The 27,146-nt window shown below is 37.5% G+C and overlaps 1 protein-coding gene and 1 long non-coding RNA gene across 3 annotated transcripts in view; both read left to right on the top strand.

The window, feature by feature from the left end:
* Window positions 1-26,764, top strand: part of LOC123877674 (thyrotropin-releasing hormone receptor-like) — a 105,658-nt gene extending 78,894 nt beyond the window's left edge. The window contains exons 4-6 of one of the 2 annotated variants that reach the window (XM_045924522.1): window positions 12,469-13,537; window positions 18,173-18,174; window positions 25,058-26,764. In XM_045924522.1, the coding sequence (XP_045780478.1) occupies window positions 12,469-13,537; window positions 18,173-18,174; window positions 25,058-26,171 (2,185 nt within the window). In that variant the 3' untranslated portion in view covers window positions 26,172-26,764. The remainder of the gene's footprint in view (window positions 1-12,468; window positions 13,538-18,172; window positions 18,175-25,057) is intronic. The other variant, XM_045924521.1, reaches the window with a different exon arrangement.
* Window positions 16,223-16,753, top strand: LOC123877689. Its single transcript, XR_006798646.1, has 2 exons — window positions 16,223-16,262; window positions 16,338-16,753. It is a non-coding gene; the product is annotated as an uncharacterized LOC123877689 (long non-coding RNA).
* Window positions 26,765-27,146: the final 382 nt, after the last annotated feature.

Raw genomic sequence — 27,146 nt, 5'->3', positions numbered from 1 at the left:
CGTGGCCATGTGAATCTCCTTAAGCACTATTATCCATTTGGACAATTTCTAGTCTTACAAGTGTATATTAAAAATTAATAACACCTCCGACAAGTGAAGGTTACAGTAACTAGAAAAGAGCTGATACCTTTCAAACGCTGAACCGATTGTCTTGGATTATAGCTAAGTACACTCTCGATCAAGCCACCTTTCAAACAAAAAAAAAACTACATTAAAATTAGTTCATTAGTTTAGGAGCTACGATGCCACAGACAGATACACAGATCAAACACACAAACACACACGTCAAACTTATAAAACCCCTCTTTTTGGGTCGGAGGTTAAAAATTAAAAAAAATGAATCGCGAAATTATTTATGTGAAAAATTCGCGAACCAGTAGTAATACCCCGCCGCGTTGCTTGTCTTCTAGAATAGCGTGGTAGTGACGTGATGCTCGACCACTGCTAATTTTTCTCACAGATTCGAGTTTGTCTAAAACCAACAAGTGTAGTCGATAGTACTGCTTAAGGCGATTCACTAAGCCACGGTGCTAAAACCACTAAAGTTTCACCGTGTATGTTTGTAACAAGATTCGAGCATTTATGGTTCTTTACTAGGTAAGTGTACGACAAATGTAAAGGTGAGTAATGTAGACTAATATCTATAGTTTCGGAGGCTATACTTCATCTATGAACTACCACGGCTATGTTTGCACCAAGAAACATGCTGCATTTAAATACGGCCTTACGATATACACGACTGCTTGATTTCAAGGTAAGTCTAGTAGTACTTAGTATGTTTTTAACTCCAGTTCTAAATGAACGAGTTAATTTTTAAATAGATTTTAAGAGCTACGGATAAATAAATACCTATCCAGCATCGTAGCACCGTAGCAGTACCTACTACGCCAAATTACTAAACAGGTGCTACGCGTCCTTTACTGCTTGGCTTTCAAGGTTAGTAACTTCTGAATTTCAGAAGTAGACCATGACTAAATAAGACGTCTTCAATAAATTGGTCAACAATTTGACCAATAGGTGAGAAAACTAACATTTTGTGTTTCATTGTACGTCTTCAAAAAGACATCATACCTAGTTATGTGTAGGCGTAGGGACTAGCTTTCTGTGTGGCGTCGTGGAAACCGGTAACCTCAAACTTGCTCATACACTTCCTTGCAATCCGTGTATGAGAACTTGTTTCATAAGCAACATATGACTTGCTGGATATAAAGGCTTGATATTTTCTAAAATTTCACATTAAGAGGGCTCTCTCCGTCACTCGTTTCCACTCGTTTCATACAATCGTAGTTCCAATTTCATTTGAATATTAAGCAACCTAAGTCCATGAAATTTTGCAGACATATTCTAGAAACTAATATCTATGTCTGTGGTTTTCCAGATTTCTGTTAAAATATTCGGTTTCAAAGTTACGCGGTCTTAAAATTTTCATACAAATCTTGGAGCCCCTGTAATTTTAAAACTACATATTTTTAGAAAAATCTAAAACACCACAGACACAGATATTAGTTTCTAGAATATGTCTGCAAAATTTCATGGACTTTGGTTGCTTAATATTCAAATGAAATTGGAACTACGATTGTATGAAACGAGTGGAAACGAGTGACGGAGAGAGCTTGCAGCTGCTACAACTTGCAGGAAGCGCATTAGATATCATACTTTAGGCATATTTTAAGCGTGCATTGGCGTTGATTCTTATGTTTTTCTCTAAATTTAGAGTGTCTTTTTACTTTTTAATATTGCTAAAAAGGGACGGAAAATGAATTTTAGTGCACTCTACAAATTTAAATCATAGGCTCCCAACTGGCATCTAAAGTCACGAAGTTTGACAGTTCCAAATTAAATTAGGTTTGTCTGTCCTTTTCTGATTACATAGGTGAGAAAAAGATACGAAAACTCTAAAATTTAATTGCGCTCAGGATCAGTACCACTGTGTGTTACAAGCTACCAGTTAGAGAATATGAATCACGTTTTTAATCTGAACTTTACGCGGCTAATGTACCCATTCCGTTTTGGGAGCTATTTAGTTAGGTGAAAGGAAAATGAAATGTTGTAAAACGCAGTAATGACTTCAGCCATTTTCACAAATGTTTGCGGGACTTAGCACTGATCTAAATGAGATGGGAAGCAAACCGTGTGCGAAAATTTAAACATATACAATCATCATCGTCATTATGATCAACGCATCACCGGCCTACTACTGAGCACGGGTCTCCTCTCAGAATGAGAAGGGCCACAGTCTGCCACGTTGGCCTAGTGCGGATTGGCAGACTTCACACACCTTTGAGAACATTATGGGTTATAGGAGATAAGATAGCGATTATAATATGAAAGTCTTTCAGTTTGGAAGTTATATCCACGAAAATTGGTATTTAGTGAAAATGAAGGAGTACATGTTTTACGATTTTTGGAAATTCTAAGGGAAAAGAATTTAAAGGGACTTTCATACGCAGGTAGGTTATAAAAGAAGTGCCCTACACTACGCGACAAGTCGAGATGGCAATCGGGGCGTCCCCCGCCTCATACCCCGGTTCAGGGGATTTTTAAGGCCCTTATTCCATGCGGATAAAGTCGCGGGCTAAAGCTAGTTATGTATAGGATTGAGCTGTCTCTTGCTAAAATGTCTCTGGCCATAAATGACGCTTACTTTTATCCTATGGAGACAAGGGTTGTATGTACATTTAAATAAAATCCACAGTCAATTTTAGACTTGCCTTTACAAAAGTTTAAAAAATCTATTGAAAGTATGCTCCTGGCAAAAGCATATTATACAATCGAAGATTATGTACCTAAATGATAAAAAAGCATGGATTTGACTCGCTCCAGCAATGCGCGGGGCTGCAATTGCTTGTATAGTATGGTATATTACTGTACGTAATTGAAAAGAGCAACCGCCGAGTTTCTTGCTGGTTCTTCTCGGTAGGACCGGCATTCGGAACCAGTGGTATAAATTATTTTGACGACTCAAAAGCACTTGTAAAAGTTTAATTGAATAAAAATATATTCTATTCTATTCTAAAGTAACTCCTGGATAGGAGCAGTTTATTCCCTATGTATCTAATCAAGACACGACAACAACAAAATCCAAGAAGTTTTCCGAGAAATCAAGAGCAAAGTTAAACTGAGTTGCCAACTCGGGGCCGAATTGCGACACACAAGTTTATATCGTCGTCGACACACGGGCGCAAGTTCTGTTGGTTGCATCCACAAATGTTTAACATTTAATTGCGGTGGAGCTATCCTGGCATTTACTTGCTTAAGGATGTAAGGTTATTTAAACTCAAAATACCTACGAATATATTTTTTACTAGCTGTGCCCGCGACTTCGTTCGCGTGGAATAGTGACTTTTCGGGCTTTATATAGCCACGGACGCTCAGGCGCGAGGCGCCGTGATTCTTTAAATTGACTTAACTTTTTTATTTATGAACCGATTGACATGAAATAAACACTAAATCCTAAGTGAAGCTTACTACAATATATTAGTGAAAACCGTATCTAAATCGAATAAGCCGTTTCTGAGATTAGCGTGCACAAACACACAGACAAACAGACAAACAGACAAACAGACAAAAAAAAAATTATTACAATTTCGGGTTCGGCATCGATATAATAACAACCCCTGCTACTTTTTTTTTATATATTTCCATTGTACAGACACCACTTTTCTACAATTTTATTATATGTATAGACTAGAGGATACCCACGGCTTCGCAAGCGTGGATTTCGCTTCTTTTTTTTTAATTCCGTAGGAACTCTTTGATTTTCCGGGATAAAAATTAGCGTATGTCCTTCCCCGGGTATCCCAAGTCTGTATCAAATTTCATTAAAATCGGTTTAGCGGTTGGGCCGTGAAAACGCAGCATACAGACAGATAGACACACTTTCGCATTTATAATATTAGTATGGATTATTTTATCTGAAAAAATAATGAAATGGAGGCTGGACAATTTTTGCGACGGGGGCTATCTCAAAAGCTAAACCACTACACTAGTTAGGGATATGCGATGTACTGTACATACATACAATACTTTGTAAGCTCCAAAACAAAAGAACATTTTGTGGGGTTTTCTTTCACGGTTCATTGCGATTTTCTAACTCGGAAAATAAATATTTCATAGGTAGGTAGGTACCCCCAAAATATGATGGTTATAATTATTATTTAGGGAACCCTAAAAGGGCGAGGTCCGATTCGCACTTGACTGGTTACTATAATTTTCGTTTGATTAAGAGTAACTGCTGGGTTTCTTGCTAGTTTCTTTTCAGTAGAATCTGCTTACTAAACTGGGGGTAGAGTTACAACCACTGGTTTGAATATAAACGTTTATTTTATAGAAAACGCTGGGGAGCGAGCTAGGGTTCTCATAAGCACAAACAATCAAAAATTTGTTACAATCAAAACTTAAACTCGCATAATTGGTTTAGTTTGCAAACCTAGCTCCAATGCTATCTTATGCTAATACTACAATAGAACAGCAATTCTATAATATTCTTAGCAATGCAATAACGCTGTTACCCCAAAAATACCTTTGTTGTCTACAAAAACACGCGCAAAGAACTGAAATAAAGAGTATTATACAGCTATTTTAATAATGTACGACTTTATTTTGATACTAAACACTGAGATTGTTTCAATAAAGGCGTAGGTATTATGTGAAATGTAATTTATTCTCAAAACATTTCATAAAGTGGACGGGGTATCTGTATACCTACGACGTAGATAAAAATGATTTACACCTAACTTTAGCGCGATTTTTCATATCTTTTGCCACAATATTATAGTAAATTGGCTAATAGTATAGTTTTGGTTTTGAACTTAGGAAATAAGGCACTTCTAGATTGACTTGAAACCTCGATATTCAGAAACCGAAGTTTTGGATGTTTTGGCTTTAACTAAGCGCTAAAGTCAAGCGCTATTTGTATATTCCTGAGGATTACTTAAGCTAATCGTCATGTGTCGGCTTTCGGCTTTGGACTAAAACATCTACATATTATAAAAAGACCAGAGCAAGTTTTTTTTTATATTTACACCTTGCCAGTACTTATTTTAATCTTGCATACTCAAGCAATAAATAAAAATTGGCGCGATAGTCGGTAACTCGTTGTAGAGAGAGAGAGCCAGTGCGTATCAGACCTTCGGTTATTTATAAAAGCTGAAAGTTTCTCCAACACAGGGAGGAACAATCAGCCACTATTAAGTTTGGATCATGGTGGCTTTTATAAAATAATGTAGGTCGAGCACGCGCTGGCTCTTAGTCCATTGACTTTACAATTGCGTCTAGAAATAGCTAAGAGTCTAGTCTCTAGATATTATATTACGAGAAACTTTGGACAAAATTACACCATTTAATTTTTGGAATATGAAACTGAAACACCAAAGTCAACAAAAACAACCGTTCAATTGTTATTCAAATATTTCCAATTCGTGCGGCCGACCGCTCGTCTGCTTATTCAGTATCAATAGCAATTACCAATGTAAATAAAAGTTATTTTTCGATTGACATCAGTCACAACTGTCAGAAGTATGTCATCGACGATGAACTAAAATTAATAAATCGTATTTACCCGTTTTTAGGGTTCCGTAGCTCAAAGGAACCCGTATAGGATCACTTCGTTGTCTGTCTGTCTGTCAAGACCCGTTAAGGACTCAAAACCCATTATATAGGTTACTTCCCGTTGACCTAGTACTAGCACCAAGTTGCTATGCAGGTAGCAATGCCTTATAGCACAGGTAAAGGAAAAAATCCGAAAACCGTGAATTTATGGTTGCATCACAAAAAAAAAAAAATTAAAAAGTAACGAACAAATAACTAATTTACTAAATCACATCATAGTCCGCCATTCTACGCACCTTGGGACCCCAATATCCATCGGTTTTTAGAAATATGTGTCCTACCCGTAGCCACTTCTGCTTCACAACCCTATCTATGTCGGTTATTTTGGCTCTCAACGGATCTCATTTCTGATTTGATCACATATAAAAACTCCAAGCATAGGTCTCTCCATCGTCAGCCGAGATTATTGACTTTATCCATCACAGACGAATTATTCAGATATACAAGAGCAAAGCCTAGTTACGAAAACTTAAAATAGCTTTATAGGCGTGTGCACCTACACGAAATTTAAAAAAAAAATTTAAAAAAATCGAGAAAAAAAATCGAGTCAAGTCCCACGTCCTCGTGTCTGCTGTAATTGAATACAATTATGAGATTTTATTACTCTACATGAAAATATTAAACCTTTTACAAAAAAAAGTGGCTGTTTTACGCATTTCGCGTAGGATGTACGTTGAACATCCGAAATGCGTAGGCTACGGCCTACTTCCATCATACCCCGCAACAACTTAATGTAACTTTGGTTTACAGTGGGAAGTTTTTATTAGATTTTACGGAACACTGTATAAAAACAACTTGTAGGTACTTGCCCGTTTTTTAAGTAAAAATTAATTAAAAGTTGATGACACTTTGTTTTATACCTAAAGAGGAAATTTTAATGAGCTTTGGCTTCGCTGGCGTGGAATTCGGCCAGGCTGTAGATATCTTTTCTAACGTAAAGTAGATAGCGTTTAAGTTGACCGATTTTGATCAAAGTTAGTCAAAATGTTTTGTAAAGTTAATAAAGATTTGTTTATCTATTTATTTATTTAATATCTTCTCAGACTTGGGCGCGTTTGAAATCGTAGTAGCTTTAATTTTAAGTTAACATAATTAACAGGGCTCTCTCCGTCACTCGTTTCATACAATCGTAGTTCCAATTTCATTTGAATATTAAGCAACCAAAGTCCATGAAATTTTGCAGACATATTCTAGAAACTAATATCTGTGTCTGTGGTGTTTTAGATTTTTCTAAAAATATGTAGTTTTAAAATTACAGGGGCTCAAAGATTTGTATGAAAATTTTTAAGACCGCGTAACTTTGAAACCGAATATTGTAACAGAAATCTGGAAAACCACAGACATAGATATTAGTTTCTAAAATATGTCTGCAAGATTTAATGGACTTTGGTTGCTTAATATTCAAATGAAATCTGTAGAAGTGTAATCAATACTCATATTTATAGACTAGCTGATTCGCCCGCGTGGTTTTGGTCAGATCCCCTGCAGCATCAGGATTGAGGAGTTGGACTCCAAATTTTTTATGAAACAATGTCGCAAAGTTCCTCTATCGATTAAAAAAGAAATGACGCAAATCGGTTCAGAAATCTCGGAGATTTCGGTGTACATAGGTAGAAAAACACAACTCCCTTTTTGAAAGTCGGTTAAAAAAGTAGCCTATGTTACTCCCTGGTCAATTCTCTACTTGTCTGTGAAAATCTTTGATTTTCCGGGATAAAAAGTTGCCTATGTGCTAATCCAGGGTATAATCTATCTCCATCTAAATTTCAGCCCAATCCGTCCAGTAGTTTTTCCGTGAAGGAGTAACAAACATACACACACACACACACACACACACACACACACACACACACACACACACACACACACACACACACACACACACACACACACACACACACACACACACACACACAAACTTTCGCCTTTATAATATTAGTGAGACTGATGTTTTAGAATTCATTATCATGTTGTTTAAAAAAGCTCTACTTAAATGTTTGGTAGAAAATTGTATAAGGAAAAACAAAACAAAACACCTTTGTCCCACGCGTATGTCTTACTATATTTTGTTGGGGTCTAATACAGGATTCTTATTGGAGAACCCTTTTTGGGGTCACTATAAATCTATTAAAGTTAACATAGGGGAAACCAAAAGTTTTATTCCAAAATCAGGACTACGGACAGCAAGTTCTTGTTACTTTCTTTAAAATTTATAATCACTTCAATATCTATACTCTTTCGAATGTTAACCGTTGGGGGGTTGAAACAGCTGTGTTTATTCCAAACCATAGGTAAACGAATAAACTAGTCGATTATAACGTAGGATATTGGTTTAGGTCTAAGACTCTAAGTATACAATAATATTACTCTGTTGCGGTAAACAACCTCATAATTATTATTATGTAACCTACTATATGTACTCACGGTTGCTAAAAACTACGAAATCATGTCGCAACTAATGGCCGTTTCACACTAATTGCGTATGCAGCACCTACACGTGACACGTGCGTAGTGACGCGCGTGAACCCATAGACGTAACTGCACGCATTACGTCTACGTGAACGTTCACGCCACGCAAGCGGTATGCCATGTCTCATACAGTTCCATACATTACAACGCAATGGTACGCGCTATGTCTACGCTTACGCAGCCTGAGTGAACGAGCTCTTAAAGTTAAAATTCAAATATTACAGCATGAAAGTAGCTAGCAGCGGATAAAATGTACTCAAGAAAGCTGTTGAATCTTGTCTGAAGGTTTATATAAAACTAAACGATGACCACGATTTCGCCCATGTAGATTTAAAAATCTCCATATTTTTTTGGGATAAAAAGTGGCCTATGTCACTCTCCAGGTCTTTGACTATACCGCATAATATGCAAATCACGTCCATCCATTGACCGTGATTGAAAAAAAAACATTTTTTACATCTCAGATAAAAAAACCGGCCAAGTGCGAGTCAGACTCGCGCACCGAGGGTTCCGTACTCGGGTATTTTTTCCGACATTTTGCACGATATATAATTAAAACCTATAATATTTAAAAATAAGTATAAATTTGTTTTAGAATGTACAAGTAAAGAACTTTCATATGATACCCCACTTGGTATAGTTATCTTACTTTGAAAATGAACTCGTACTATGAAACACATTTTAATTTTTTTTCTGTGATTTAACCACAAATTCACAGTTTTCCGATTTATTCCTTTTCTTGTGCTATGAGTCCTACCTACTTGCCATATTTCATGATTCTAGGTCAACGGAGTACCCTATAGGTTTTCTTGACAGACACGACAGACGGACGGACAGACAGACAGACTGACATACAGACAGACAACAAAGTGATCGTATAAGGGTTTCGTTTTTCCTTTTGAAATACGAACCCTAAAAAAAATTAAAACTCGTTTATAAAACGCATATTGTATGTTTGTGTTTCAATTTTATTGTTGAACTCCTTATATTTTTCCGGATTCTCGAATGTTCCAACAGATTTAAAGTGATAGTGAAAGCATAGCTATTAGTTTTTAAAATTGTAAGCTGCATTTTTAAATGTATTTTTTATTTTCCATTCATTTTGAACATTACTTTATTTTTTAACTTTTAATATTATTGCAAAAATTTAATTTTCCTCCCGTATCTGCTACGTATTGTATTTTTTTCCTTTATGGGTCGTAATTGTATTGCCTGAAATAAAATCAATTTATTCATTTTATTACTAGCTGATACCCACGACTTCGTCCGCGTGGATTTACGTTTTTCAATATCTCGCGAGAACTCTTTGATTTTCCGAGATAAAAAAGAGCATATTTGTTAATTCATGGTATAATCTATCTCCATTCCAAATTTCAGCCAAATCGGTGTAGTCATATTTGCGTGATTGAGTAACAAACATCCAAACATCCACACTTTCACATTTATAATAATATTAGGATTAGGATTTATTTATTATTGGGACTGGTCTCAAAGTTAATCAGCATGGTAACCCTATTGGGCAAACCTTTATCGGAGTTTGAAAGCTGCAATAAACGCGAAACGAAACATTGAATGTCGGCCTTACAAATAAACTACTGTTCCGTAGAATCTCTAATACTTACCTACTCTTTATTCACACAGAGTAGAAACGTTATAGCTGTTATTTATATATTTTGTGAATAAAGAAAGTAGGTAGGTAACAGTTAATACCTTGTTATTACACCTGTATTCATAATACAAGTGTAAATTAAAAATTTATAACACCCCCGACAAGTGAAGGTTACAGTAACTAGAAAAGAGCTGATAACTTTCAAACGGCTAAACCGATTTTCTTGGATTGTAGCTAAGAACACTCTCGATCAAGCCACCTTTCAAACAAAAGGGTTAAAAATTAAGTAGTGATGCTCTTTAATCGTCATTTCAACGCATCGCCAGCCTATACTGAGTGCGAAGCTCAATGTGAATGACGGGTTAAGGCTATAGTCCACCACGCCTGCGCCAGCCAAGTGCGGATTGGCAGACTTCACACATCTTTGAGAACCATATGGAAAACTTTCAGGCATGCAGGTTTCCTCAGGATGTTTGCCTTCAACGTTAAATAACGTAATTTTTAATTGCTTAATACACACATAACTCTGAAAGGCTTATTATATCTAGTATTTATCTATCATTAATTTATTGATAGCTTATACAGTTATAACAATTAACAGATTCCTGGATTTAAATTTCTAGGTACCTACTCACCTAGATTTTTCTAAAGAAAAAACTTATGTTTTGTTCGTTCTTATAATAAGGTGCCTACAGCTGAGCAGCTTTTATTTTACACTAGCTGATTCCCGCGACTTTATCTGCGTGGATTTACATTTTTCAAAATCCCACGGGAACTTTTTGATTTTCCGGGATAAAAAGTAGCCTATGTGTTAATCCATCTACCTCCATTCCGAATTTCATCCAAATCAGTTCAGCCGTTTTTGCATGATTGAGTAACTATCATCCAAACATCCACACTTTCACATTTATAATATTAGTAGGATAGATAGCTCGAAGAACCGAAAGGTAGTCGTTGCTTGAATGGCCATGGGGTATAGGTAATATTTTTACAGAGTGGATTGTCGATATTGTGGTGTGTGGTTAAAATAATAAACATTGGATTTCATGTATCTACTCTGTATCTAAAAGTCACTTGTTCCTAGTTACTGACGTCTGATATATTGTTTCCGTTCTCAAGTAATAGCGACGAGTTAGAGGCAATTTTCCTCTCAGCGTGTTTCGCGCCATATTGTGGTCAGCTATATTAGATTTTCAATCAGTTGAGATAAAACGACTAATCAAATGATTATTTAGAATGATGAAAGATTTGATTCTTGTTTTTTTCCATCAATCTTTTAAGAGGTTAGCTGTTAAAGTAAGGTTAAGTTAAATTGAAACACCTAAAAATGCAGACTAGTTTGCAAAAGTTACTCGTAGTATTTATTGACTTTTATGTTAAGGGTAAAATTTTGGCGAAAAGTTAACTAAATTTCGATCAAAATTTTTTGACAAAAAAGATGCGTTACGTATATTTTTATAAACAAATAAGGGAAACCAGATAAAGGGCCGTAACTTTCTTAGTTAAGTTCTAAGTTAAGACTTCAAAAAGTTTTAGGTATTTATCTTCTAGGAATTATCCGTTTTGCGATAAAACTATTACCTAATTCATGAATCATTTACACTTTTATGTTAATTTTTACATTAAAAAGTGCAATATTGAATAAGTGTTAATTTTACACTTTTACGTTAAAGTGTTTCGGATTTGGTTTCTATAAGGCTTTGAACGTTAAAAAAAAGAAAAGAACCCTTTGTAAAACAAGGTTCGTACATATTTCAAATTATATATAGCTGTTATGTACGAAGCGCTTTAAATGTTTTTGAGCACATTATGTGAGCTTTTTCGCACAATTCTTTCACTTTCATATTTTTTTCACTTTTATATTAAATACACTTTTACTCTATATTAAGCACATTTATATAATGTCACTTTTACTTGTAGGTTTCGTAGGTGTTTTATTTATTTGCGATCCTGATATTCTCTCATTGCAAAATATACTTAGTATTTAGGTATATTTCATAGCATAATAAGATCGAAAGCTATATAATAATAAGGCCTGTAATTGCAATAGAAAAGTGGTTTAATCTACAACGATTATTGGTTACTCTTCCCAAACCATAAATATTTCAACGAAATTTTTCCCTTTTTGTTTAAATAAATCTTTAATTTTATCTCTCTCTCTTTTTAGAATATTTTAACTAATTTTATTGAGTCTACTGAGTTTGCATGTATATTATACACCTACGCTATGACACAAAAAATTGAAGCCTTCTTAAGAAAAGCACAAGAAAGGGTTTGGCTTATAATAATTATAGTGTGGTTTATCTGAATTTTGGTATCGTATAACTACAGCTGTGGCATTGGAGAGCTAATTATATCTTTGCCAGGTTAACAAGAACACTCAGACTGTTTAGAAAATATCATTGACAAAAGGGAATCAAATATGGGCCGAATGTTACCAGAAAGTTAATTAAATATCTACTTATCTAGATATAAAAAAGTCTTAACTTACTGACTGATGAACGCAAAGCCCAAACCCATGGAATTAAAAACTGTAATTTTGCAGTTTCCAATATAATGCAGCGAAGGAAATGAATTTTCAAAATTGCCGTAGCAATATAGCCTCTGGTTGTTGCTAGTATTAATACTTAAGATTCAAATATTATTATTTGCCAAAACCTATACACCGCATAGATTGTTTATAGATTAGACCTCAATATCGAAATGTATATTTGTAACTAATATTAAATTTTGGAACACAATCTACAAATGATTATCATTTGTTTTCTCTTCTTTTTCAGCCCGATTCTGGGAATAGTTGAGCTCCACACCGTGACAAGATCAGATGGCACCTTCTACCAGTGTCTGACGCAGGCTGTCACCATTTGGCAAAACACATTCTTCGTGATGACCATCATCTTCCTTTACCTTCTACCATTAGTTATCCTTATCGTCCTCTATACTATTATCGCTAAGAATTTAATAACAGCTGCATCTAAAGTAGTTCTAAATAAAACAGTAGACCCTTATAACGCTAGAGCGAGAAAGCAAGTTATTTTGATGCTTGGTACTGTAGTCCTCTGCTTCTTTCTTTGTCTCATGCCATATAGAGTACTCGTTCTTTGGATCATAATTTCTCCTTCTGAAATATCCGAAAACGTCAGTCCAGAAAAATGGTACAACTTGCTTTACTTTTCTAGAATTATGCTGTACATAAATTCGGCTATAAACCCTATTTTATACAACTTGATGTCTTCTAAATTTCGAATTGGTTTCTGTAAAGTGTGCATCTGTTATAAGAGATCGTCGGAGAGAACGCAAAATAGACGAGTACGGAGAACCGTAACAAACGGCTCGACTACTAGCAGCAGCCTATCACGGACAACGAATAGTTTAAAAAAGCTGTTCACACATAGAAGCAGTTTAGATAAGAGCGATACAGAATATGAAAGCAAAGAGAGCAAAGATGATGGAACGGCGAAGACGAATCACTTCCTGAACAGAATATTCCCGAATAAAAGGTTTATAAGACAACAATCAGCCCCAGTTTGTTCGAACCCGAAAACGAAAGTGATAAACAGAATGAAAAGCGAAGGAAGCATGCTCGAAGTATCGGATGTTTTGGGTGATCGGACAAATAAAGAGTCTAGAGGTGACACGGCAAAGTTTATCGGACATTCCAATATTAGTGCAAAAGATAGACCGGATATTGAACTCGAACAATCTAATCGCACCCACGGATCGCTGAGGCGGAGTGTTTTAATAAATAGCGCCAAAGCGAAGAGCTTGGAGGGTGACCCTCATAAAAAGTTTGTTTCTTACCAAAAGATTAAAGTAGATTGCGTTGTTGGCTTCCAGAAGTCTAAGAGTGTAGATTATGATTTTCCAGAGAGTTTCGTGTGATGGATATAGTTTGTATAGAAAAATTTATTGTATGAAAGTTGACTCATAAAACTGTCGCAAGTCCACAAGTTGGTGGTTGTGTTTGGGAGTTTTTGAAAGATATGTTAGCAATTTGTCATTCCTAGACCGATTTGTGTAGAAGTTTGAAAAGATTTACATCTAGGATTTCATATTCAAAAAAAAATGTTTAATTTGTAAAGGAGCAGTAGCTATTTTTTTTTAAATCCGTCATTGTAGCGAGGTTGAATATTGTTTTTGAATAAGAAAATATTCTTAATAATATATTATTAAGTTAAAAAAAACTTGTATAGTTATCGATATATTAAGTATTTTATGAGTAAATATTTATTGTGAGTATCTTAACATGCATTGAGCCAAATTGAATATAAATATACAAATTATAATAATATTATAGAAAGTTATTTAAAAACTGTTTTATTTTTTTACAATACTTACTCGTAGTTAATTAGTTTGATTTTTTATGCAATCTTACATGGAACGTCATTGTTATTAAAAAATGATACGCTAACTTTCTTTATTTTATACTATTCTAGATATTTTTATGAACTTGTGTCTGCGTATGTGTATCCAGATTTTGTCTGTTTGTCTATCTATCTGTTATCTTTTCACGGCCCATTCCTTAAACGATTTTAACGAAATTTGGTACAGAGATAGATTGTATCCTGGGGACGGACATACTTTTTATCACGGAAAACGGCGTACCAACGGGGTTAGCGCGAAGGCTGTACGGCTGTGCGGGGCGTCCCCACACAGATTGCCATGTCGACCTGTCACGAACTACAGCTAACTTGACTGCGATTTCACGTGATGGTAAGTAATAATGCAGTGTGAGATGAAAGCAGAACTAACCTACTACGCAGACAAGGAAGTTTTAGGGTTCCGTACCCGAAGTGTGCCAACGGGACCCTAATACTATGCCTCCGATGTCTGTCTGTCTGTCAATGGGCTGTATCTCATGAACCCTAGGCCCTAATCAGTTTCCAACAGGAACAATACTCAATCGCTTGGAGGCACGGTTTTGCCAGTAGAGTTATTAGTCATGGCCAAGGCCTCCTCCCAGACCTAGCCAAAGCCAGTACAGAAATTATAAATCACTAAGTGACCCAGTCAGGAATCGAACCTACGCGCCGACTTATAATGGCAATGCACACCACTAAGCTCAAGAGGTCTTCAGAGCTACACTACTACAGAGCTTACTCTTACTATAAGAGCCCGTTCACACGACGTCGCGATATTAATACCGCACGTTGATTTGCAGGATGAATCTTACCGGAAACATAGTTGGAACTTTATTATACAGAATCCTTGCATTATAGAACTATGCTTAGATAATTTTAATGCATAGCAGAACACAATTCATTGACATAAAATTATGATATAAGCTGATCACACATTACAAGTTTGAGTCTGGTTTTACATGGCATCTTTTTATGTGGTATAAATCTTACTGGATGCGTAGTCACACACACACTAAATTATATCGTAAAACTTTGCACAAAGTATAGGACCATTCACTCGGTTAAAATTGTATGTTTATTTGCAGTACAAACAACGTGTGTACAATTCTATACTCAATGCATGCACCACATCGTATTCGGTAATTTTTTCCCGCGAAATACGTGCGGTGCAGATATCGTGTGAACGAGGCCTTAGTTCCACTAGGATCAGCGACCTTACGCTTTCGACAAAGTTTGCTTTCATTCCAAGTAATTTATGGCAATCTTTTGATTTATAGACAGACAATATTATGATTAAACACTTTCAAACGGAATTTTAAAGCCAATGTATTTGATGTCATGTAACTCCTTTAGAGCTAATTTAAAAGTTTAATTTTTTTAATGTTGGCATTTGTTTTAATAAAATAAATATTTGCTGCGAATTACATTTCACTTGTTTTGTACTATGACGAAAAAATGTGGTCTTAAGGCCTGAATTGGCAATATGTCTTCTTAAGGCCTATTTACATTATTTAAGTGGTATTCTCGCTGTGAGGAAACCTATATGCCTGAGAGTGCTTCATAATGTTCTCAAAGGTGAGTGTAGTTTGACACTGCACTTGGCCAGCGATAAACCATTGTCTAAGCCCTTCTCATTTTGAAGAGACGCTTGCTCATTAGAGTGCGAAAATAATGATTCCAGCTCAACGAAGTAATCCTGCGCCGATATTGCTTTAAGGTAATGTGTCTATGGTACAGATTTTTTTTTTTTTTTTTTTAATTATATAGACTAGCGCTTGGCTGCAATCAGACCTGCTAGCAAGTGATGATGCAGCCTAAGATGGAGCGCGCTTGCCTAGAAGTTGCCTATTCACTCTTGACTTGAAGGTACCCATATTATAGGTGGAAGGGAAAACTGACGCCGGAAGGGCGTTCCATATCCTAGCGGTTCGAATTAGGAAAGAGGAAGCAAATCGTTTCGTGCGTGTTCGAGGAATTTCGACTACGTACGGATGCAGACCTTGACGATGCCTGGCAGTACGATGGTAGAAAGGTGAAGGTGGAACCAGGTCAAAGAGTTCTTGTGCACACTCTCCGAAATATATCCTGTAGAATACCGATAGACTGGCAACTTTACGCCGATGTTCTAAACTTTGGAGTTTAGTTTTCATCAGTGCTTCGTCACCAATGAGTCTTCTAGCTCGGCGATCCACCGAATCCAATGCTTCGAGCTGGTACTTGGCAGAGCCATCCCATAAATGGCTGCAGTACTCCATGCACGATCGAACTTGAGCTTGGTACAGGGTGAGAAGCTGTTCCGGCGTGAAGTACCGCTTGACTTTGTTGAGGATGCCAAGTTTCTTGCCAGCTGTTTTTGCCTTGGATTCGATGCATTGTCCAAAGTTGAGATTGGACGAAATGTTGATTCCTAGAAGCTCAACACTATCGGTAATCGAAACGGGTATACTTCGGAAAGTCGGAGTAAGTGGGAATGGACTCCGTTTCGCGGTGAATAAACACGCTTGCGTTTTGGTGGCGTTAAATTTGACAAGATTGGCGTCCCCCCAGTCGGACACCTCCTTCAAGGTCAAATCAACGCGTTCAACCAAGGCCTTTCTATGCTCTAGGATCTCAGCTCCACTTGCACGGGGACCGGATATATATCTCTCTGTAACGGTGCTGTCGTCCGCGTACCCAAAGATACCGGGTTTTAGCACGTCGTTTATGTGCAGCAAAAAAAGTGTTGCAGAGAGAACTGATCCCTGAGGGACACCGGCATTAATTGCCATTAGATCAGACGAGGAGCCATCTACGACTACTCGAAATGATCGTCCGCTCAGGAAATCTGATATCCAGTCGCAGAGACTAGTGGGTATCCCGTAAGCCGGAAGCTTGCTTAAAAGGCTTTCATGCCAAACCCGGTCAAAAGCCTTCGAGACGTCAAGTGAGACAGCTAGTGCTTCACCATATTTCTCGATGGCCTCACCCCAGATGTGCGTGGCATACACTAAAAGATCTCCTGTGGACCGATTACGTCTGAACCCGTACTGTTGATCCGACAGGAGGTCATTTTCTTCGAGGTATGCCAGTAGCCTGTTATTCAATACACGCTCCAAACTTTTACAAAGAATGGAGGTGATTGCGATAGGCCTGTAGTTGGCCGGGTCGGCACGACTTCCCTTTTTGGGGACCGGCTGTACGTTGGCAAGCTTCCAAGCTTTTGGGACTTGAGCAGTTGTTAGAGAGAGGCGATACACGCGTGTTAGGACAGGAGACAACTCGGGAGCACAGATCTTCAAGACTATAGCTGGTATCCCGTCTGGACCACTGGCCTTGTTCACATCCAAGTTGCGGAGCACTTTCAACACCTCTTTTTGGCGAACGAGAATCTCTGCCATAGCGGAGCCGCAGGATGGTAAAGAGGGTGGAGAGGCACTCCCGACAACAAGTCGTGAATTTTCAGCGAACAGAGCCGCTAGAAGATTAGCTTTATCTGTTGCGGTAAAGACCAGCGAACCATCAGGTTTCAGCAAAGGTGGCAGCGAGGGACGACAAAAATTTGCTTCAACCGACTTCGAGAGGGACCAAAAAGCTTTACTACCTCGTGGATAGGATGCTAATTTGGCCCCAATGCGATTGGTGCGGTTAAAACAAGCGTTCTTCAAAACCTTCTTGTAGGATTTAGCGGCAAGGTTGAAAGCTCTCTTCTTCGTGCTGATATCCGGGGCTTTTGCAGTGCAGGCTTCTGCCCACGCTACAAAAGCTGAGTTTTTGTGTGCCGCTGCACGGGCACATTCAGTGTTGAACCACCGGGGAACTTTGCTATCTAATGATACGTCAGCGTATGGTATGAAGTACTCCATCGCTTGACGTATCACTTCCGAAATGGCTTGTTCACAGCTTGATGGATCACTAAAAGAGAAGCAAATTTGCCGCCAGGGGTACGATGCGAAGAAGTGCCGCATCTCATCCCAATCTGCCGACTTGTATCGCCACACCCGTCTTGTTCCGGTGGGACCAGAGTCAAGAGGGTGATAGTTCGATATCGCCTTTACCACACAGTGGTCAGAAGAGCCCAGAGGGGCCGCAACTGACACTGAGAACCGGTCTGGGTCAGTAGTCAGCAGAAGGTCCAAACAATTAGGTGTGTGACCGTCAACGTCGGGAACTCGAGTTGCTTCTTGGACCAGCTGAGAGAGATCTAGCGACAGGGCAAATTTAAGCGCCTCTCTCCCAGCATGGTCAGTATTCTGGTATGGGAACAACCAATCCTGGTGGTGAGCGTTAAAGTCCCCCAGAAATATTATTTGAGCACTCGGATATCGACGCTGAACGGTATCAGTCGTCTCGCTGAGATAGTCGAACAGCCGAGTTGTTTCCTGGTCACCGCTGTGCGACCGGTAGATGCAAGCATATACGGTCTGCTCCACGCCTGTGTCTAATAAGCACCACATAATTGAAAAATTGGGTACCTCAAGGTTACGGAGACGCTGGCAGCAGATGTCACTGCGAGCATACATACAGACCCCAGCGCGCGGTTTGAAATTATGCTCTAGTGAATACCCGGGGTACTGTAGGTACGCTACATTTGCTGGTTTTTTTATCTGCGTCTCCGTAAGAAAAAGCAAATGCGGCTTCTCTGTCTCTAGGTGGTGGTGGACAGCAGAGAGATTTGAGTGCAATCCTCGGATATTTGAGAGGTGCACTTTAAGAGAGAGGAGGTGCAGCCGCCGTTTAAACGTTTTGCTTTTCTTTTTTCTTTTCATGGTTTGTTAAGGGAGTGAATAGGAAGGGAAATGGCAGTTGTACAAGGCGCTACGTTTTTAAACCCCGCGACCTACGAAGAAGATGCACTGCTGGAAGGCTCGACTGGAGACTGCGGGGACGCCCGAACCCCCCTAGAAAGATAAGTGAATTCAGTGAGCGATTCAGTAATAGTTAGTTTAGTAATAGCAATTCAGGAATGGCAGTCTAGATTTAGGGTTCCGTACCTCAAAAGGAAAAACGGAACCCTTATAGGATCACTTTGTTGTTAGTCTATCTGTCTATTTGTCTGTCTGTCCGTCTGTGGATCTATCCATTTGTCTGTCAAAAAAATGACCTAGGTCCTAGAATCATGAAATTTGGCAGATAGGTATCTCATAGCACCTTTAAAGCGAACATGCAGTATACGATTTGTTTGGTTTAGCGGATTATAGCAAATTAAGCATTTGGTTCCTTGTATATCATGGACTTCCGCAAAATAACGCCTGCTTCTATACTACAAATATAGTTGTAGACGACGCCATTCATTCCAGCCCAGAACTGGAACAAGTTTACTGGATCCGGCGACTGTTATAATGTGAGTTAGCCTTTTGGATTTGCGAAGCTTAGCAACTTTCATCTCGCTCGTGATATAAAAACAAGCACTTAAAATCACATTATGCTAATATTGGTGCCTTTGATGTTACCAGTAGGTATAATATGTACGTAGTATGAAATTTTATTTTCTTCGTAAAGGTAAACTGACTTTAATTCTTGTAATTTGCTCGCATTATTCGATTATGTATAAGTATATAAAATTTGTTTTTGTTTTAACATTTTTTCGCACTTTTGTTTGTTTAGGTCATAATATACCTCCAACTTTCTTTTTACCCGACTGAAACAAAACGAAGGGTTATAATTTTTATAATTTACTAGCTGTACCCGGCATGCGTTGCAATGCCACATGAAGTAAAGTGGCCCGTTGTATTTTTTTTATTGAAGTGCTTTTTAACCCCCGACCCAAAAAGAGGGGTGTTATAAGTTTGACGTGTGTATCTGTGTATCTGTGTATTTGTCTGTGGCACCGTAGCGAATAAACTATTGAACCGATTTTGATTTAGTTTTTTTTGTTTGAAAGGTGGCTTGATCGAGAGTGTTCTTAGCTATAATCCAAGAAAATCGGTTCAGCCGTTTGAAAGTTATCAGCTCTTTTCTAGTTACTGTAACCTTCACTTGTCGGGGGTGTTATAAATTTTTAATTTACACTTGTTAACTCTACCTATTTCCATTCCTTCTTGAAATATTCCAGAAAAAGATTAATTTGATCTTGACAGAATAGAATAATATGATTTATGAATACTTATGTATTATTTCCGATGGCAAATGGTTTTCGTGCAAGACCTAGATAGACCTTAATGCCACTTGACTGTTACTTATTGCTTACCATTATACAATTGTGATGGCCCTACAGGGCTTGCACAGACGGGCCACTCGCCATCAGCCAAGAGTCGTCAGCCATAAGCTGCGTATTGCAGTTTTCATACATTTTGTATGGATACAAAGAATCAAAGCTTAATTTGCTATAATCCGCTATTTTTTTTAGTTATAGTAAATTAAGCTTTTGATTCTTTGTGTATTGTGTAATTCTACAAAGTAACGCCTGCTTCTATACAATATTTTGTATGGAGTCCGTGCCATCGAATAAAATGAAAACTGACCTCAAGAGCAGAGATTTTTATTAATTTAATAATTACCTGCGCAATGGGTGATTTTTATGGGCCCAGTTTAGCGATATATGTAGTGGAATGAAGTGAGGCGTGATGGTAGATGTGTAGAGGCATGCAGCCTCTTTTAAGACCGGCAGCTGCGAAGAAAGCAACACACTTTGCAGCTGTCAGTTAGAGAACACAATTTGAATTCGGAGCGATTCAAATATCTTGCTGGCCTGGACGAACCCTGGGCAGCGAATTCAACCAATTCACTTCTGATTATCAAGACCGAAACACCTCGTTTTTCTACCACAGTTTTAATTGTAACCAAAGCACATATTGTAAATACAGCCCAAGTAATACAAGTTAATACGTCGCGGTATTTTTATTTATCAAGTTATCTATCTTACGCTGCATGGCTGCTACAGATGCACTTGACGATTCAAAAGTACTTGTAAATAAAAATATTTTGAATTTTGAATTTTACCGTGACCTGACTGATCCAAAACTGGTAGACCAGTGTTAGTCGTAGTTTAGAAGCCCGACACTTCTTCTTCTTTTTCTTCTGGCTTCAGGTGGCTAGCTAAGTGACTGTGGCATGTGGCCCGTTTGCACCGGACCTTTTATTTAAATAGCAATAAACAGCAAAACAACAATATAGCCGACGCAAAACGTGGCATAAATAATGGCGAGTGCGTAATATAACTCGTAAGCGCGTAATTGTCAACAACAATGGGATATGAGAGTATTGTTCGATGTCGGCGGTATTGAGCCTTTTATTCGGAAATTATTGTTATTAAATAATAACGGGTTAAATAAAAGCCTTAAGTGTGATTCACCCTACATTGGGCCGAGACGAAACGCCGAATTTCACACTAACTCATTTGGGAAGGAAAGCCCATTTTTAATACACTTGCTTATTCCTGCGACTTCGTTCGCGTGAATAACCTAGTTTATTATAAATGGTCTTATTAATTTTTAATTACTCATTAACTTTCCGTGATCAAAAGTAGTCTTTGTCCTTCCCCAGGATGCAAACTGTCTGTGTATCAAATTTCGTCAAAAATGGTTAAACGGGTGAGCCGTGAAAAGCTAGCAAATAGATATACAGACGGACACACTACCACATTTATCATATTAATATTCATAATATTAATAAGTGGATATAAAGTGGATGTAATGGATGATAAAGTGGATATGGATATAAAAAAAGAAACATTATTTTATTATTTTCTCTTAGTATTTTGTTACAAATTAATTTTAAGAAAATGCATTAAGGAATCCTACATTTGACACTGTTCTAGACTTTGAGCGTCACCTGTAACAACACAGCACACACGTCATTAGGGCCTTTGCAGACGAAGAGTTTTACACGCCAGCTGAAGCGCGTCAAACGCAGCTAAAATGTACTGCAAACGGGATGCAGGCAGCCTTTACCGTCGCTTACTTTAACAAAACCAGCAGGCCTATTGTGTCACTTCAGTGCATAGCTATGTTGTACTCATGGCCAGCGCAAACCACCACAAGCGAACTCACCAATTGACGGCGAGTAGAGTCGAGGCATGATGAGAGCAGTAGATTTGCAGCTCGGTGAGTGGCAGCTAATGCCCGATTTCATGGCGAAAATCTTATCTGAATAGGCATCTTTGTAATCTTTTAGGCTTAAGTAGATACAGAAAATCACGAATTGACAACTGACAGCCGCTGTCAAATCATGATTTTCTTATGTAATAATTTCCAGAAACCGCGTTGGACCGCGGATACCGTTCCGTCGCATGCCATGTGTGTCCACGCCCTTAGCTGTATGTAGCTCTCCGTATTATTTTCCCGATGTATTTTTAGCGCAACCCACGTAAAGCTCGGAGCCAAGCACTAATACTGTGAGTACATTGAGAACGAGATAGGTCAGTTCATTGTATCCAGTTTACTTACTTCATTGTATTGTTCTTTTCAGATTATTGTATTTATAGGTAGCTCATGGATTACGGGTTTAAATCTATAGAGCGCACTTTGACTTTGCTTAGATTTAAGTTTCAGTTAAAACGAGACAGATTTATGCTAGCTGTATAAGGCTGTCTCGTTTTAAGTGTCTTAAGTCTAAGCAAAGGCAAACAAAGTGCGCTCTATAGATGCGCCTTAGACCCAGCGCGTGCAAGATCTTATTTTATAAAAGCTGAAAGTTTCTCTGCGTATTGTCAGTTAAAACGAGACAGATTTATGCTAGCGGTATAAATACCGTCGCCGTCTCGTTTTACAGTTTCTTAAGTCTAAGAAAAGACCCTTAGACCCAGCGCGTGCCAGACCTTCGTTATTTTATAAAAGCTGAAAGTTTCTCAGCGTATTGTCCCCAGCACAGGGAAGAACAATCAGCGACTATGAAGTTTGGATCATGGTGGCTTTGGTAGATAACAGGTACTGGGGACAATTAACAGGGAAACTTTCAGCTTTAAAATAACGAAGCTCTAGCATGCGCTGGCTCTCTGTATCGTAGAAATAAATACAAATCGACGAGGTAGCCGCGCTGGCCAAGAGTTCGCCAGAGTTCGATCCCGATCACGCACATTTAAGTTTTCAGAATTATGTGTTGGCAACTTTATAATTACCGAAAAAAAAACCGGCCAAGTGCGAGTCAGACTCGCGCACTGAGGGTTCCGTACTCGGGTATTTTTTCCAACATTTTGCACGATAAATCAAAAACTTTTATGCATAAAAATAAATAAAAATTCGTTTTAGAATGTACAGGTAAAGCCCTTTCATATAATGATACCCCACTTGGTACCTATAGTTATCTTATTTTGAAAATTGAAACACATTTTTTTAATGATGTAACCACAAATTCACGGGTTTCTTCCTTTACTTGTCCTATAAGACCTACCTACCTGCCTTTCATGATTCTAGATCTACGGGAAGTTCTCTATAGGTTTTCTTGACAGACATGACGGATGGACGGACGGACGGACAGACAGACAGACAGACAACAAAGTGATTCTATAAATGGAACTCATTCTAAAACAAAACGTGTATTTTTATACTCAACTTTGTAACAGTCTGGAAATTTAACATAATATAATTCGCCCACAGAACAATCGCCAAAAGCTACTTAGTTCAATAATCGAAAATAAATTTTCCTCGACTTTCATTCAGCAAACAGTCCAGTTTCCTAAAACAACGGTTTATTTATTTTGTGTAACATCTACAGACAGTAACTCGACACTGTAAGTGATTTCTCTTCGCTAAAAGATCATTTCCATTAACCTCTAATGAACTCGCGCCATTTGTAATTCTGATTTTTCTCCTGTTTTACATATACGCGGTTATTCAATCGGTGTAAAAGGAAATCGTAATAAAATACGCTGTAGCTTGAAAAAGCTTAACTTGCGATGTTACCTACTCCTTACTCCACATACTCGTTTTTAGGGTTTATAGTTTTTATATTAGTACTTTTTATAGGTTTTATATTAGTACTTCAGAAAGAAAAAAGAAACCCTTACAGGATCACTTTGTTGTCTGTCTGTCTGTCGTGTCTGTCAAGAAACCTATAGAGTACTACCCGATGACCTAGAATCATGAAATTTGACAGGTAGGTAGGTCATATAGCACAAAAAAAAGGAAAATATCCGAAAACCGTGACTTTTTGGTACCATCACAATTTTTTTTTATTAAAAAGTGTAATTTTTTGCGGTGATACGGAACCTTACGTGTGTCTAATTCACACTTGACTGGTTTTTTTATTTAATACTAGTTGTTGCGTGCGACTTCGTCCGCGGGAGTTGTCTTATTCCGTGGATTTTCCAAAAAAATCTTTCTTATATATTGTACCTTGTCCTAACAATTACAAACAACAAAAAAATAAATATGCAATTTGGTCCACTCGTTTTCAAGTTATGGCATGGAGGGAAATAGGAATTTATTATCATAATAATGTACGATATGAACTAACCTTTAGTTCCACTTAATTATAATGAAGATTTTATGAAGACCTTCGCAACTAACAGCATTAAATCACTCGCAGAGTGAATAGTTTAGTAAAGAGTACATAGCTACTTTTCAACCATTAGATATTATTTAAAAAAAAAAACGAGCAAAACAAGCATGGCGGGTCACCTAATGTTAATTAATAATCTCCGCTGCCCATGAACATTTGTATAGCACCTTATTTGTATAGCACATTTTTATGAAAGAAAATCAGAGAGTTCCAACAGGATTTTTAAAACCTAAGTCGCGGATGAAGTCGCGGGCATCAGTTAGTAGTAATATTATCATAATAAGCAGTCATTGAAGTCAGATGTTCCTTAGATGGATTTTTCACTCGTTCGATCTGTAATCGAGGCATTAACCGATTTCATTCATAATTATGTTATAAAAAATTTATTTCTCAGCTAATGGTGATCTATCGACGGAAAAATCTGCCTTTAATTCTTTAATTAATTAATTAATTATTTTATCCTTTAGCCAAATATGAAGCTTTATAGCTTGGGTCCAACAAAACTACAAAGTGACCTCTTGCTTTACCTAATTGTTTCCAATATCCATATTTAGAATTCCGTATTAAATAACATATCTCTTTTCTTTTTCAGCCCAATTCTGGGTGTCGCCACTTACACCCACGAGAGATACCAGGACGGCACCGAAGTCCCCGTCTGCCTCATGCAAGCCGACACCTTCTGGTCTGGGCTGTTCTTTATCCTTATCATAGCCATCTTCTTCATCATCCCCCTAGGAGTACTCCTAGTCCTCTACAGCATCATCGCCAAGAACCTAATGGAGAACCCTGTCATAATAGCCCAAAACACCAAAAACACAAACAACACTGGCAATGTTGTAAGATACAGAAAACAGGTAATCCTAATGCTCGGTACAGTTGTCCTTTCCTTCTTCATATGCCTCCTCCCTTTCAAAGCCTTGACCTTATGGATAATTGTGTTTCCACCTGAGACAATACTGTCGTTAGGCATAGACGGTTATTATATACTTCTATATTTTTGTAGAGTAATGTTGTACTTAAATTCAGCCATTAATCCAATATTGTACAATTTAATGTCGTCTAAGTTTAGGGAAGGATTTGTTAAGTTGTTAAGAATAAATAAACTAATGAGATGCGGTAGAAATTTAAGGGAAAACATGCAGAGACGGGACACGTTCAATACCACAACGTCAACTGGTTTTTCAAGCAGTCAGAATACGTCCGACTCATTTTGGAGAAGATACAGCAATAGAGCGTCATCCCAAAAATATTTCTTCAATAGAGATAGCAAGAAAATAAAAGAAGTAAGAGAGATATTCGATACAAAAGTGCAGCAGGTTAAAGTTGGTGAAATCATTAATGTGGAGAACACGAGGCGTAATAGCATGAAAATAATAGCAGCAATGAATGAACTTAACGATGATTTGCATAATGTAATCAAAAAGGATAGCGTCAAGCGTAATAGTGTTAAAGCTGCAACTGTTAACGGACGCAACGACGTGGAAGTCGATGTACATAATAACTGCACTGACGATGAAACGGTCAGTTTAACGGAGAACAATAAACAGATACAAATATTAAATTTAGATGTTAAGACCAATAATGTATATTCCGTAACGTTAGATGTTAGCGAAAGGTGTGATAAAAACAGGTTTGTCTGTGTGCCAGCGCAAGAGAGTAAAAATATATTTGTATACGACTTTAAAAGTAACGAAAGTTTCGTCTAGATGTACTTAGTATTTTATATAAAGGTGGAGACTTACTTTTAACACAGGACCCGACCCGATACCACGTGTGTTTAATTACCACACTACTAGCACCTGACACCAAGAAGAAACAAAAGAAGAGTATTTAAGGGACTAGTACGGAAGTCTTGATTGCAATAATCGCAATAGTTTGATTCATGTTATTCATTCTGCAACGGTATACTTTAGCAGTTAGCTAATATCCAAACAGTATCAGCCAATCAGAGGCGATTGCAATTGTCACATTGTAGCTATCAAACTTTGATGTTAGTCATGCTGGAGTAGAAAATACTAGGTACAATTATTGATTTCAAACAGATTATTTTCATCAGGTCGGGTTGTGTGGTTTAGGTGTGTGTCCAAAATTATTGTAATTCAGTGGTGAGTTTATGGCATATTATGTGCCAATAAAATCAATGCATTTAGTCATAAAGGAAATTATCGAAATATACGTTGTAAGTTCCTATAGATTCCAATTTTTATACATCAATGTACCTATACTTATAGTATTATGACAATTAGGTAAATACCAACAATCAATAATGTAGAAAATTAATAGAAAATAGAGAAACTAATAGGTTAATACTTATTTGTAATTAAAGATAATAAAAATAAAATAAATTAATTTGTCCAAAGTTATTAAGACAATGTAATCAACACTGCCTTCTTTATGTGCTATGTTAAATACATGTTAAAGATTTTATTAGAACCTTGTTTTTATTTACCCAAATAATCAAAAAGAGCAGAGAAGAAAACAAGTTAATTAGCAATAAAGGTGCCCACGCACTTGAACTGAACTGCAGCGGAACTGCGCGTCGCGGCAGCGGCCCGCACGAATATCGTGCGGGGCGCTGCCGCGACGCGTAGTTCCGCTGCAGTTCAGTGCAAGTGCGTGGGCACCTTAAAACTTTTAGAAAAGTACTTAGGTAGAATTTTACATTTTATAAAAACAATGGA

Source organism: Maniola jurtina, chromosome 24 (genome assembly GCF_905333055.1).
Source record: "Maniola jurtina chromosome 24, ilManJurt1.1, whole genome shotgun sequence".
NCBI classification, from domain to species: Eukaryota; Metazoa; Arthropoda; class Insecta; order Lepidoptera; family Nymphalidae; genus Maniola; species Maniola jurtina.
The sequence above is the reverse complement of the archived record's forward strand: the minus strand, read 5'-3'. Positions and strand labels throughout refer to the sequence as shown.